This window comes from Portunus trituberculatus, chromosome 33, assembly GCF_017591435.1.
Source record: "Portunus trituberculatus isolate SZX2019 chromosome 33, ASM1759143v1, whole genome shotgun sequence".
NCBI classification, from domain to species: domain Eukaryota; kingdom Metazoa; phylum Arthropoda; class Malacostraca; order Decapoda; family Portunidae; genus Portunus; species Portunus trituberculatus.
The window spans coordinates 13,616,341-13,630,664 of record NC_059287.1 but is presented as its reverse complement, the minus strand read 5'-3'; the positions used below and the strand labels follow the sequence as shown (position 1 = coordinate 13,630,664).

General features: G+C 38.1%; 1 protein-coding gene across 2 annotated transcripts; it reads left to right on the top strand.

Moving 5' to 3' along the window:
* Window positions 1–208: 208 nt before the first annotated feature.
* Window positions 209–11,990, top strand: LOC123512373 (60S ribosomal protein L29-1-like). 2 transcript variants are annotated; one of them, XM_045268748.1, is made up of 4 exons: window positions 209–294; window positions 3,800–3,869; window positions 8,936–8,984; window positions 11,794–11,990. In XM_045268748.1, exons 2-4 carry the CDS (start codon window positions 3,817–3,819, stop codon window positions 11,923–11,925), a joined length of 234 nt encoding a protein of 77 aa, XP_045124683.1. In that variant the 5' UTR covers window positions 209–294; window positions 3,800–3,816; the 3' UTR covers window positions 11,926–11,990. The 2 variants fall into 2 exon arrangements, with proteins under 2 accessions (XP_045124683.1, XP_045124684.1); XM_045268749.1 differs by lacking the exon at window positions 209–294 and adding an exon at window positions 302–362.
* Window positions 11,991–14,324: the final 2,334 nt, after the last annotated feature.

The window sequence follows — 14,324 nt, the reverse complement described above, 5'->3', positions numbered from 1 at the left end:
CTTTCTAATTTATTTTTGCAAGAATCACACACATACGACCGAGGAGGTGAATTACACACATACGACCGAGGAGGTGAATTACACACATTCTAAAATACTGCTCTGGTGCACCTTCACTACTTTCGAAAGGCTGTAGTTTACGTAGTAAAAGTTCCCCTTTTTTGTAAGAAAACCCAGCAATATTTTGACATCAGTTTGAAATGAGCCGAGGCAGCAAGCCGAAGATGTGGGAGCGCCGAAACATCCCTTTGGTTTGGTGCCTTCCTTTCCCGCATCGACTTAGCAGTCAGCCAGGTGAGTGAGCTCTTCCACCAGTAAATCGTTCTTTATCTCAGTCATCTTTCTTCAAGGAATTTTTTTGTGTATGTAAGATCAATAAGTAGTCAATGTGGAATGTGATGCGGTGGTAAGATTAGAGATAGTAAGCCTTAGCTGTGTTCAAAATGAGGTGTATAAAAGGTAAACAAAACCACGGGGAGGGATTGGCTCGCTGTATGTGGAATGAGGAATGATGGAAGGCTGTGTTATTGCTGGACTGTTGGACTATGGAGGGAGAATACTGCTAGGTTTTGTATTTTAGACACATTTAGGTGAGATATGATATGTTTGTGCTTCCCGAGACACGGGTGTTATTGTATTACCTGGCATGAGAGTATCGGCTAGCCTGTTGGTCATCTGTTGGCCACAAGTGATTTATCTTCCCTCAGTTTGTGTAAGAAAGACTGGCTATGGAGCAACAAGAAATATGTAATAAAGTCAACTTGCCGCCCAGGACTTGTACTTTGTTCAGGGTCATCTACTCCAAGGACTCACTTTTTCTTGATTGTTTTGCATCTCTTGGACTTACTCAGTGGATTGAGGAACCTACTAATATTAAGGCACTTCTGAATTGGATCGAGTGTTGTCCACTAATGTGCTTCCACCTTTCCCTAACTGTGATCATTGTGCAATCCTTTGCTGTTACGTTTTTCAGTTTAATGGTCATCCTACTTGGGAATGTTCTTCATGTTTTTGGCCCAAAGCTAACTTTAAGAAAATAAATGAGTATCTTTCCTCAATTGATTGGGACCTTGAGTTTATAGACTTGTCTATTAATGAAACATATAATAGTTTTCTAACCATAATCTCTTCCTTAGGCAAATTTTATGCCCCTATTTGTCGCACAAATAATAGTAACAATTTTTCCCATAAGCCTTGGGAACATAAACCTCCTAAAGATCTCATTACCTCTAGGAGTCAAGCCTGGAATAACTACAGAGTTGAGAACACTTCATGGTAGAAACTCACAAATTGCTTCTGATGCCCTTCATGTTTTTCTTGACATTAACTTCAATTACAGAAATTATGCCACCCAAAGACAAATTGCTTATGAGAACCTAATTCTTTCTAACTTTTCTACCAATCCCAAACCATTCCACTCATATATACGGAGTAGGAAAGTGGGTTGTCCTTCAATTGGGCCTCTTTCTGGTCCTGATGGCTTTACATCCAACTCAAAAGAAATGGCCAGTATATTGGGTTCAGCTTTTGCTTTAGTGTTCACTACTCCATCTGGTCTACCTCAATCTCCTCACCAGTCTTATGTAGAAACCTTCCAGGAAATTCAGTTAACCATGTTAGACGTTACGAAGGTCTTGAACAGTATTAATCCTACCTCAGCTATGGGACCTGACTATTCACCTGACACTGCTTAAGAAGTGTTCCAGCACCCTGGCCTACCCTCTGTATCTCCTCTTTAAAAAGTCATTACAATCAGGGAGGATTCCACTAGCCTGGCTAAATTCACACGTTGTACCCATTTTTAAGAAAGGAAAAAAATGTGATCCCCTTAATTACAGGCCAATAAGTCTGACCTCCACACCATGCAAAACCTTGGAGAAGATCATTACTTCTAAGCTGTTTGAATATCTGGACGTCAATTCTATACTTAGTCCTAATCAATTTGGGTTTCGGTCAGGGAGGTCTGTTGAAGACCAGCTGTTGCTAACTTACAATGATATTACTTACTGGATAAATAATGGCAGCATGGTTGATCTAATTCTTTTTGACTTTGCTAAAGCGTTCGATACTGTGAACCATCAAATACTCTTTAACAAACTTCAGTGCATTGGCGTAGAGAGTAAGGCCCTGACTTGGATTAAATCTTTCCTTACTAACAGATCTATGCAGGTCTTAGTAGCGGGCTCTTCTAGTTCCTCTTATCCGGTCACCAGTGGTGTCCCCCAAGGCTCTGTGCTGGGGCCTCTTCTTTTTCTAATATATATTAACTATATATCTGCTTACCTAAAATCAAATGTGAAAATATTTGCTGATGATCTAAAACTATATTTTCTTATCCGTTCTCAAAACGTGTCCTCTGCATTGGTTGATATATTAGTTGTTCAAAGAGACATTGCCACCCTCATAACAGTTGCTGAATCCTGGGATTTAAGAGCCAATGCTGCTAAGACTAAAGTCATAAGCTTTGGTGCCCACCTCCGTGATACCATTGATCTGGGTCCATATTCTTCTTATCATATAAATAAACCCCTTCACTTAAATTCCAGTGTTGTTGACCTTGGCATTATAGTTGATTCAACCCTGAGGTTCCATGAACACATTTGGTCAGTTGTTTCTAAAGCAGCAGGTTTGTCCAATAATCTTCTAAAATCAACACTATGCTGCTCCCCTCAGTTTATGGTTACCCCCTCTTTTCTCATATTCGCCCACTTCTGGAGGTTGGATCTACCGTCTGGAATACGGTCTATAGTACTGACTTAAAACTGCTTGAATCAGTTCAGCGACAGTGGACAAAAAGGATTCAAGGTTTTGAAAACAAGCTTTATGCTAAGCGTCTCGCAGATTTGAATCTATACTCTGTCAAAGGGAGGCTGCTACGTGCAGACTTAATTAAATGTTGAAAGATTTTTCATAATCTCTCCCCCAATCTCTCCTACCGACCTGTTCACCTTAGCCCCTTCTATTGGCACGAGAGGTCATTGCTACAAAATCCTTGTTCCTCATAGTCATCATGATGCTAGACACAGATTCTTCTCCGTCAGAGTGGTGAAAGCTTGGAACTCCCTTCCTAACAATCTGGCTGAATCAGACTCTCTTAACAGCTTTAAGAAGGGTCTGTCTATCTTCTTGGGTGACCTTCTCTTTGACTTTGTGAAAACTGATCCTGACATTTGTTTTTGGCAATTAGCACACTTTCTAACCCTTTCTTATTGCCATGCTCCCCTAGTATCTGTTTCTAGGGCTGGCGTGCTAACCATGCGGGGTTCCCTCGGGAGCCCAACCAGGTAAGATGAAATGTTGCCAATACTTTGTAATAATTCTTCTTGCCACTGCTCTAAGATAAACGTTCCAGCAGCTGGCCTCGTTTTTCTTCACAACTCTTTCACTCAGCAGACGGGACGTGGGAATGAAAATAAGATAATCAAAACTAACCTAACAATAATGTTGACCTAACCTTGCTAGCATAACCCAACCACGTTGTTGGTCAGAAGGGTTGGTTCTGAGGAAGACGTTTCAGCGATGCGTGTCGCCTCAGCTAGGTTCAGTTATGGTAGGTTAATATTAGGTTTAGGTTAGGTTAGTTTTGGTTATCATTTTTTCATTCCCACGTCTCATCAGCTGAGTTAATGAGCTGTGAAGGAAATGCTGGAAAACAAGGACAGCTAGAGGGACATCTATATTAGGACACTACTGTCTTCCCTACAGCCTGAGAACCAGTTTGTGTTGGCCCTTAGAGCTGAAATGGGAAATAGCTGTTTTGTATTTGAAGTGTAAAGTTGTTTATTTTTCGTTTTCACAGGTGTGTGACTGGACAACATGGCCAAGTCCAAGAACCATACTAATCACAACCAGAACCGCAAGGCTCACCGGTGAGTAGTGAGTACTGCTTGGCCCTCCTGTGCTCTAGTGAGGTGCTATTTTACTGGACTTCTTGAAAGCCAGATATAAACAAGAAGCATAATGTTAAAGATTGAGGGAGGGTAGGGTAAGGAGTCTGAGCTCATTTTCTCCTGCCCTGCCTAATAACTGTCATCACTAGTGGCTGTTCCTGGACTACAGTTTGACTCCCCAGCACAAGTTCAAGTCATTGAGGCCATGTTCCCTTCTGGTCAAGTAATTTAAGCCATGATGTTTTCAAGCCAAGAATTGTTTTGGTCGTGATTTAATTTTTTTCAGACTTAACTCTGCAGTCCAGATAACACAAATGGGTCCTTTGTCTCCTTAGATTTTTGTAGGATGCAAAATTTAGGTCATCTTATGGTTTCTCTGACCAGTTAAACCAAAACAAACTAACCTAACTAATAGCTGAGTGCATGGAAAAGATTACTTAATAGATGTTAAATAGATACAGTGAGCATATTACTCTCCTAAAGCTTTTAATTAATCTCATGCTTGTATAAAGTTTTTGAATCAATTCTCAATTGGAAGATCCTTAAACATCTGTCACTTCACACTCTTCTATCTAATCACTAGTATGGCTTCTGTGTAGATACCTCTACTGGTGATGTAGTGGCTTTCCTTACTGAGTCTAGCTCATCCTCTTTTAGAGATTTCAACATCTCAAAAGCTTTTGATAGAATCTGGCACAAAGGTTTGATTTCTGAACTGCCCTCCTACAGTTTCTATCCTTTTGTCTGCAACTTTATCGGAAGTTTCCTTTCCAACCGTTCTATTGCTCTTCTAAATCTATTAATAGTGATGTTCCTCTGGGTTCTGTCCTATCACCCACTCTCTTTCTATTATTCATTAATGACCTTAACCAAACTTCTTGCCCTACCCATTCCTACACTGAGGATACCACCCTACATGTTTCTACACGTCCCTTCAAAGACAACCAACCCTTCAGAAAGTAAACAGATCACGCAGGGTCATCACAGAATGCCTGACTTCTGATCTTTCTAAGATTTGTGATTGGGGCAGAGAAAACTTAGTAGCTTTCATTGACTTAAAGATTCAATTTCTCCATCTGCTAAATCTGTGTAAGGGCTTTATCCATCCTTGTGTGGAGTACTCTTCACATTTGGATTGGTTCCACTCATACAGCTCTATTAGATACGGCAAAATCAAAAGCTTATTGTCTCATCAACTCCCTTCTTCTGACTGACTTTCTTCAGCCTCTTTCTCACCACCAAAATTTTGCATCTTTTTCTATCATTTATTGCAATTTTTATGCTAACTGCATGCCTCCTCCTTCCTATGGCTTCCCTGCACAAGGCTGTCTTCTAATTCCTATTCTGTCCAACCCTGTAATACAAGAGTTAACCAGTATTCTCAATCATTCATACCTTTCACAGGTAAACTCTGGAATTCCCTACCTGCTTTTGTATTTCCATCGTCCTACAACTTGACTTCATTTAGGATCTTAAGAGGTGTCATAACATTTGTCCCTGGTTTTTGGCTGACTCTTTTGGATCTTTTAGGGAACCTGCATTTCCAGTGGGTTTATCTCTCTCTCTCTCTCTCTCTCTCTCTCTCTCTCTCTCTCTCTCTCTCTCTCTCTCTCTCTCTCTCTCTCTCTCTCTCTCTCAGAAGAGTTTCTCATAAAGGGCATTAGAGAACCAAAAAAGGAACAGCTTACTGGGGATGGGGGGAGGGGCAGCCATGTTTGTTTATAGTAAACAAATGTGACAGAGGTAGTAGCAAGCCTACATATGTGTGATGACGAACGTCAACAAAAGTTGACAGTCTTCAGAAAGTTGACGGAAAAGTGCTAGTGTGACGTTGCCTTTACTTTTTTATTTACTAATGTTCAACACAGTTTGCTTGGTCACACCATACTCTTCACAACCACTCAAGTCCAGCTCCTTTCTCTAACTTTCCTATTGACTCCAGTTTTTAAGCCACAGTTACGGTCACTCACTTATGCTTAACGCCTTTAGGAGGCATGATTAAGATTTCTAAGGTATTAAAAAAATCACAAACTTGTTCATTGATACCAGACAAAACACTGTGCATATGAGCGTCACCTGGACTTGTTAACAATTGCCCAGTGCCATCTATCGCCGTTTCTGACAGTATGTGAGGCATGCATTGTTTGAATTTATTTGTTGGCTATCAAGACTAAAATTATTAGATTATTATCTGGACATTGTCCAGATAAACTGAAATTTGGATAGACGAGGTCTACATAAATGAGGGTCAAGTGTGTGTCTATATATATATATATATATATATATATATATATATATATATATATATATATATATATATATACACACACACACACACACACACACACACACACACACACACACACACACACACACACACACAGGCAACCCCCTGTTTAATGAAGGTTCACACAACAAAATTTTGCTACAACGAAGATTTCCTTTTACTACCATATGCTTGTTTAACGAACACCAGACTCACTTTAATGAAGTTTTATCCAGGTAGTTTTTTTCAAGTTTGAAAGCCCCACTGTATTACGCAAGCAGACAGGCTTTCGAATACACCAGCGCCTCTCATGTACAAAACGCGCACCATTCACTCCCTTAGTTCAAAACAATAACAGCGTCAGCTACAGCTCGTCTTCCCTTGCTCTACATGCCACCAAAACGCCCTGCAATGTTGTCTAGCATTGTTAAGAAGACCAGGACGTCTCTTACTCTCGAACTGTAGCTGAATATTATTCACAGACGCGAGAGAGACGAGAAAACTAATACCATTGCTTCCCACCATGGCTTGACTCCATCTTCTGTCTACCATTTTCAAGTCAGCAGACTCTATTAAGAAGGCTGGTTAGATCATATCTTCCTTGCAAGCTTAGGCCGGCCATACACTATCATGTACACCTGACAGGTATGCCTGTCAGGTATACCTGATACCTGAGGAGCACACACACTCTTCATGCATACCTGTCAAGTTTGTCAGTTCGCCATGGATTCTCGAGAAGATGAGTTGTACTTTTTCTCCTTATTATCTGTAGTTTTTGTGAAATGTTAAAACAGACGGAAGAAACTCAAAGGATTGTAACTGAGAGACCTGTTCAGGTACATCTGATGAAACCGCCACACACACATCATGTTTACTCGCCTGTCAGGCAGAACTAATCAAATTTTCATCAGTTGTCAGGTCGCCTGAGAGGCTAGTTTTTCCCGCCATACACTATCAGGTATACCTGACAGGCATACCTGTCAAGTCTACATGATAGTGTATGGCCGGCCTAAAAGAACCACCTGAACTCGTGACTACAATGGATAAGATGGAAACCTTGTGGAAATGTGATACATAAGTTTTGTACATGATATAGTGATGCGCCCTTTGTTTACATTCCACAGGTTGCCAGCTAGTGTATTTCTTGCTCCACTCTCCCTCCCTTCATAAATTTAAGATCATCAACATTATAAAATTACATACATGCATTAGTGTACATTATAATGACTTAGTCTTAAATTAAGCTGCTTAAATGTTTAACTTCACAATTTTTACTTTCTTTAAACCTTTCACTGTACTATGATACACTCTCATCACTCTGTTTACTCTCAATGGAAGTTCAGTCAGGGGTCAAACTTGTTATAATTGGTTCGCTTAACGAAGTTTCGTTTAGCGAAGTTTTTTGTAATATAACCTCTTCGTTAAGCGGGGGTTGCTTGTGTGTGTGTGTGTGTGTGTGTGTATATATATATATATAGATAGATAGATAGATAGATATATATATATATATATATATATATATATATATATATATATATATATATATATATAAATAGAGAGATATAGATATATTCATGTACATAATTTATTTGCTCCATGACTACTTTTTTCAAGAATGTTGAATGCTTACTGACAGCATCACATGTCGACTCACCCAGCCAACCCATAATAATGATAATCATCAGTTACCAATTAGGTTAAAAGAAGCCATTGTGTTAATCAATACTGTTTATGTTAAGCCAATCATAGCCTTGATATTCAATTCCTTTAAATTCATGTTTTCTCCCCATAGGAAACAGTGGTAATAGTGGGGGGTTACATTCCTGGCCACTGGGAAAGTCTCCTTATTTTGGGAATTTTTTTACTTAAACCTTAAAAAAAAAAAAATTCAGTACATCACTGGGTTACAGAAAAAAATATATATATGTTCTCATTTTGTTAGCTGTAGTACTACGGTACACAATGTGCTCTCCCTCAGTCCCATCACATGGACAATTACTGAGGTCTCTCCTAGCATAGCTATGTAACACTCAACTTTTTTTTAATGGTTTCAGTTTTCCTTGATATCTTGGAATGACTTTCCTGTGAGAGACTCTTGTATGCCATAGTATAGGATACAAGGTGAAAACACAGAAAACTATCCACTCACAGTGCAGGTTAGTTCCAGAGTGAGGACTGTGAGAACAGCTGAGCGCCTCTTAACTATCACTCAGTGCCACAGAATCAAGGTGATCCTCATGGCATGATCGTATATGAATACAAAAATGTGATATCCATTATAGCTGACAATAGAGGGACGGAAACACAAATGTTGCAGTGAAAGCAACACGAGCTAAAGGAAATTACTACAGAAGAAACGGCAGCTATTTTTGGCAGCCGCAGTGTATAAGTTAATGTAAAAAGTTCTAAGTAGGAAGTGTGATACAAACATTGTTTTGAGTTAGAAAAAGACCAAAGATTGATGGGGTTGGATCCAAGCTCAGGTAAAACTGTATTTAAGTCCAACTACAGTATGTGGATTTTTTTCAAAATACATTTTGCTATTGACTTTATTCCAAGTACAAGTATGTCACTGCACTTACAAGCACTTTTCATGTAAGAATGTGTTTTTTGGGTGGGAGTATGGGATACATAAAGACATGACGGGTTAATGATGGAGGAAAGGTTGAGAATACCTGCTGTATGGGAAGGCTTGAAGATGAGATGGGTTAATTCAAATTTGAGAAATTTAATTTAGATGAACTTCTTAGTAGAAATTAATTATTTCATTTTGTTTCAGTAATCCCATCCGCCGCCCTAAGAAGCAGAAGCATCCATCCATGCGAGGGGTGAGTGAAGCTGTTTTATTTCTTGTATGTTGCAGTATGTAAGGCAAATGGATCAGTAAAGATTACATGACCTTTCAGAATGTAAGTTTAAGTTTTTACATAACATATATTCAAGTAATTTAATGCTTACCATGTCAGTTTTAGAATTACTATTTTGATACAGCAAAAGGATGATGTAGGAATTAATGAGATCTATTTGCAACCATGAGAACTTTGCTGGGATCTTGGATCAGAAAGAGATATGATATGGTGTTCCCTGTTCCTATTGTAGTCTCAGTTCTTAGTCAAAGGTGCAGGATGTAAGGATACACTTAATCCAACAGTTGACCACCTCATCCTATCTTTGAAATACTCCAGAAATCAGTACAAATTGATTAATAAGTGGGTCTGTACTGATACCACCTTTTTTTTTCCACCAATAGTATGATGTTTGATAATATTGCACAAGGGGAAGGAACATGCCATAAAAAATGTTGTTTATAGCAGAGCTGTGTTGGCAACACTGTGGGCAGACATGGTGATAAACAAGATGTCTGCCTCTGTTTCTCATGGGGACACTGCATGCTTCAGATGTTCAATTCATAATTTTTCATAAATTTGAATTTAGATATTTTTGTAAGGTATTTAATAGGAATGTTTGACATGTGCATATGATATTTGATGATGTACCATATTGGTTGGTTTTTAAGATGCACCATTTTTCCCCCAAAAAAAATTTTCAAAATCAGCGTGCATCTTACAAGGCCAAGGTTCAGTTTTGAGGTAGTGACTTGTCATAAGTCTGTGACAAGTGGCCCTGAATCAAACCCTTAAATATTTTTGTTAATGTAAATAAAATAATGATTGCTTCTACACTATGAAAGGAACTCTTCTCTTGCAAGATAGCATTGTATAACAGGTCATACTTACTGGTAATTCACATATAATATCACCAGTCAGGAAGAAATTACCTGACTTTTTGTCAGGTTCTTTTTATGTAAGATGGAAAACCAGCCAAAGACAACTAACATGGGAATGAAAAAGGCCCACTGAGATGCCAGAGTCATAAGAGTTAGCCAAAAGAATGGGATTATTGTCTTGAGACCTCCCTGTGATTTTGGAGAATTCAGAATTTTTTTATAATTTATTTTTTCATGTTTCAACTTGTTCGATGTTTTTATCTTGCTGTTTATTGTGTGCTTTCTTGATGGAAGTGATATGATAATTGTTTACTACAGTAAACAGTCAGTATATCATTCTAATTGATAGGAGACCACTGACAATAATGGCAAAGATTCAAGCAAGATAGAATAGTCAGATTCCCCTTTCACACATCAAACTTGCATTTCATATATGAGAGGGAAGTTCAGTGGGGAAAAAAATTAACCTGAACTCGTATCATTTTTGGTAACTCATGTATCAGATGTAAATAATACAGCATATACAGGCAACCCCCATTTAACGAAGGGGTTACATTCCTAAAAAACACTTCGTTAAGCGAACCGATTATAACAAGTTTAACCCCTGATTTGAACTTCCATTGAGAGTGAGCAAAGCGAGAGTGCATCATAGTACAGTAAAAGGTTTAATGAAAGTAAAAATTATGAAGTTAAACATTTAGGTAGTTTAATTTAAGTCATTATAATGTACACTAATGTATGTAACTTTATAATGTTGATGATCTTAACTTTATGAAGGGAGGAAGAGTGAAACGGGAAAGACACTAACCAGCAACCTGTGGAATGTAAACAAAGTGCGCATCATTGTACTGCATGCAAAACTTATGTACCACATTTCCACAAGGCTGTCCATTTTATCCATTGTAGAGTCACAAGTTCAGGTGGTTCTTTAGCTTGCAAAGAAGATACGGTCTCGCCAGCCTTCTTAATAGAGTCTGCTGACTTGAAAATAGAGACAGTATAATATGGAGTCAAGATAGTGGCCAGCACTGCTATAGTTTTTTGGCCTCTCTCGTGTCTGTGAATAATATCTAGCTTCATTTGGAGAGTAAGAGACTTCCTGGTCTTCTTATGAACACTAGGCCAATTGCAGGGCGTTTTGGTTGTAAGTTGAGCTAGGGAAAACAAGCTGCTGCTGACGCTGTTATGTTTTGACTGGGGAGTGAGTGTTGCGTGTTGTCCACGAGAGGCTTGATCTTGATCTTGATCTTCATTCTCTAGGGATCCCAGGATTTTTTCTGAGGCAGGCCTTAGTACCAGCAGCTCCTGGTGTATTCAAAAGCCTGTCAGCTTGCGTGATATGGTGGGGCTTTCAAATTTGGAAAAAAAATTACCTGGATAAAACTTCGTTAAAGCGAGTTTGGTGTTCGTTGAACGAGCAGATGGTAGTAAAATGAAACCTTCGTTGTGTGAACCTTCGTTAAAGGGGGTTGCCTGTACTTTGTTTTGGTGTAGACAAAACAAATTTTATGGAGAAATGGTTTTATTTTGTCCAAGAAGACAAGAATACATGTACAGACAACACAAACATAACCTTTCATTTCACCTCTTGAAGCATATCAGACTGAGTCAGTGTGGGCTCACCAGCACCACCACCGTCCATAGTCTCCCTTACCCCCATGCTGCCACTGCTACTTTTTTATTGTTATTGAATTGATGGTCGGTAAACCATGTTATGTTTGATGAATAGGAAATTTAGTATGATGGGCTTACTGTATATGTAAAATGAAAAAAATTTTCCTCTAGTGTGTCAGGAATTTTCATGAAATTCTTTTCTCTTAGAAATAAATATTAGTTATTGTTGTTGTGATACAATGTGGTCCATTTCATTTTCAAAGTATTGTTTTCTTTACATAATAATTTGTTTACAGGTTGAGCCTAAATTCTTGCGCAACATGAAGTTTGCCCGGAAGCACAACCTTCCTGGCCCCAAGCAAAAGATGGTGGCTGCAGCCCGAGCCAAGAAGCGTGAGGCACTGGCAGCAAAGATTAGCAGTGTGTAGGAAAGCTGGTATTTTGCTTGCTTTTACACATATTTAAGGAAAAGATAAATAAAATTTTCAGATTCTTTCAAAATATCATTACATTCCTGTACCCATTATAAGTTTTCAAGAATTTGGAAAATAACTAAAATCCATCATTGAAAATTCAAAATATGGAAAGCGAAATTGCAAATCAGTAACTAAATGAAAACCTAAAGCTACAATAAGGCACTTTTCTCTGCTCGTAACATCAAGCATACGACAAATGCTTCTTGATGTAATAATCCCTTCTTTACTGACCTGCAGCAGGGAGACAAGGAGACTAACTACTTGCAGAGGGTTAGTGGACTGTTTCATGCATCTATCAAAGAGATTAGTATCAACTGTGATATCAGTCCAATGGGAAAATTAATTAGAGGTTTTGAAGTCTTGATTATTTTTTAAGACACCAGACTATACTTGTCACAAATGTATTTGTAGTAAAAGCACTCTCACACCTCATGGAAGATTAACTTTCCCATCAGTGCAGTGAATCACTGAAATGTGAAGTGGGCCTGTGTGGCTGACTTTATGAGTGTAATTGGTGTTTGTGTGGGCATGGGTGGATGATCTACTTCCCACTTCTGAACTTCTGCCTGAATCCAGACAGATAGGTAAAGTGGGCCATAGTGTGGGTGTGCATGTGTGGCCCACTTCATGAGAGAGAGAGAGAGAGTATGTATAAAATTACAACTAGTGCTGGTACTATATATTACTGGTGCTGGTGCCTGTGTTGCTGCTACTACTAGTGATGATGGTGCTATTGCTACTACTACGACGACTACTACTTCCTAAGTAATTTAATGGGAGGGGGAAGCAAAACAAAATCCTCCCCACCTGGCAAATCATGATGGAGAAGCTCCTAATTTTGCACATTTTGATACATAAATGCATCATCCCAAGATGCTTGAAAGGCTGTAAGATTAGTCACACATTGTAAGTCATCTGCAAGGCAAGCTGATATGCTTGTGTTTATGAACTTGTCTATTATTTTTATTTCTAGTTTATATGAAGCTGGTCAGGCCATTTACATTAATTCACAACTTTCATGGATAGTATTTTGCCATACAAGGGACAAATGTTATTTTCCTTCATGTATTCTTGGGAAAATGTGAGCTTTTCAATAGCAATTTTCAACTTCCATGAACTACAATTAGTTGATAGTTCATTCTAAATAACATCAGAATATACATCCCATTATCTCCAATGAGCAGTCTTGAATCACTTCCCACAGAACCTTCCTGCTATTTGATGTTGGCACAACGTAAATACCTATATAAACTATCAGCTCAGCCAATCTATTAGAGATGAGCTACAATTTAAATGTATATTTCATGCTAAGTTAAAAATCAGTTGACAGGATTCTTGAATTATTTTAAATTAAACCTATGAGAAAACCAGTGGATTTGCAAAAGTCAACAAAAATAATTATGTATATAAGAAGAATGGCTTTAAAGAAAATATCATGCTTTCAGTGCACAAAAATGTTACAAATCATATTTAAGAACATTAAAGGCTGTATTCCCATAAGCTATGTCTTGTGGTCAGTGGCCATCACAAAAAAAAAAAATTAAATTAAATCAATAAAAAAAATTATATATATATATATATATATATATATATATATATATATATATATATATATATATATATATATATATAATCATACACAGCTATCTGGGTCCATTTACACTGGACCACTTTTCTGTGGCAACTACAAAAAAAAACTGAGAACAGCCATTTTCACACCTACACCACAGTGGCCAGCAACAGAAAACATTATTCTAAATAGCACCATACACACATCACTATCTATGGCTGTCTTGCCTCCTGTTACTTTCAAGATGTCTTGTCCTGTCTGTCACAGCATCAAGTATGTACTCTTTTTCCATGTGTGGTGAGAAAACCTAATTTGTTTTACTGAAGAGTTGTACACTTTCTGATCTGAATATGAGACAATATTGATAAGAGTATTAATGAAAAATAAATTGTTAAATATTTCACACAGTTCTGTTATAAATAACTATGGGGTGCCCTTTCTGTACATTTTCCACTTTGTCTTCACAAGGAAAAGTACAAACACCTATTTTTATGAGATCCATATATCAATGACCTAATTTGTGGCTGCCATCAAGTGGTTAATATGCATGGTGGTGCTACTTGCCATTTTTGTGGTAGCCACTGACAACAAAAAGTGGCTCATGTGAATCCAACATAATACTAAAGTATCTGAAATCATAATGATGAAGATATACTAAGCTGAAGAGTTGAGAAAAGACATCTAGGGGCATACTCATAGAATCACCTTCACATTAGTTGTATGGCACATCATTTAAACAGTAAAAGAGGATGTGGTCATAGCTGACCACATCCTCTTATTC

Excerpts from the sequence above, each read along its gene's own strand:
- LOC123512373 (XM_045268748.1), top strand. The coding sequence starts at position 3,817 with ATGGCCAAGTCCAAGAACCATACTAATCACAACCAGAACCGCAAGGCT. Across the intron at positions 3,870-8,935 it reads CAGAACCGCAAGGCTCACCG|TAATCCCATCCGCCGCCCTA; the intron begins GTGAGTAGTGAG and ends ATTTTGTTTCAG. Across the intron at positions 8,985-11,793 it reads AGCATCCATCCATGCGAGGG|GTTGAGCCTAAATTCTTGCG; the intron begins GTGAGTGAAGCT and ends ATTTGTTTACAG.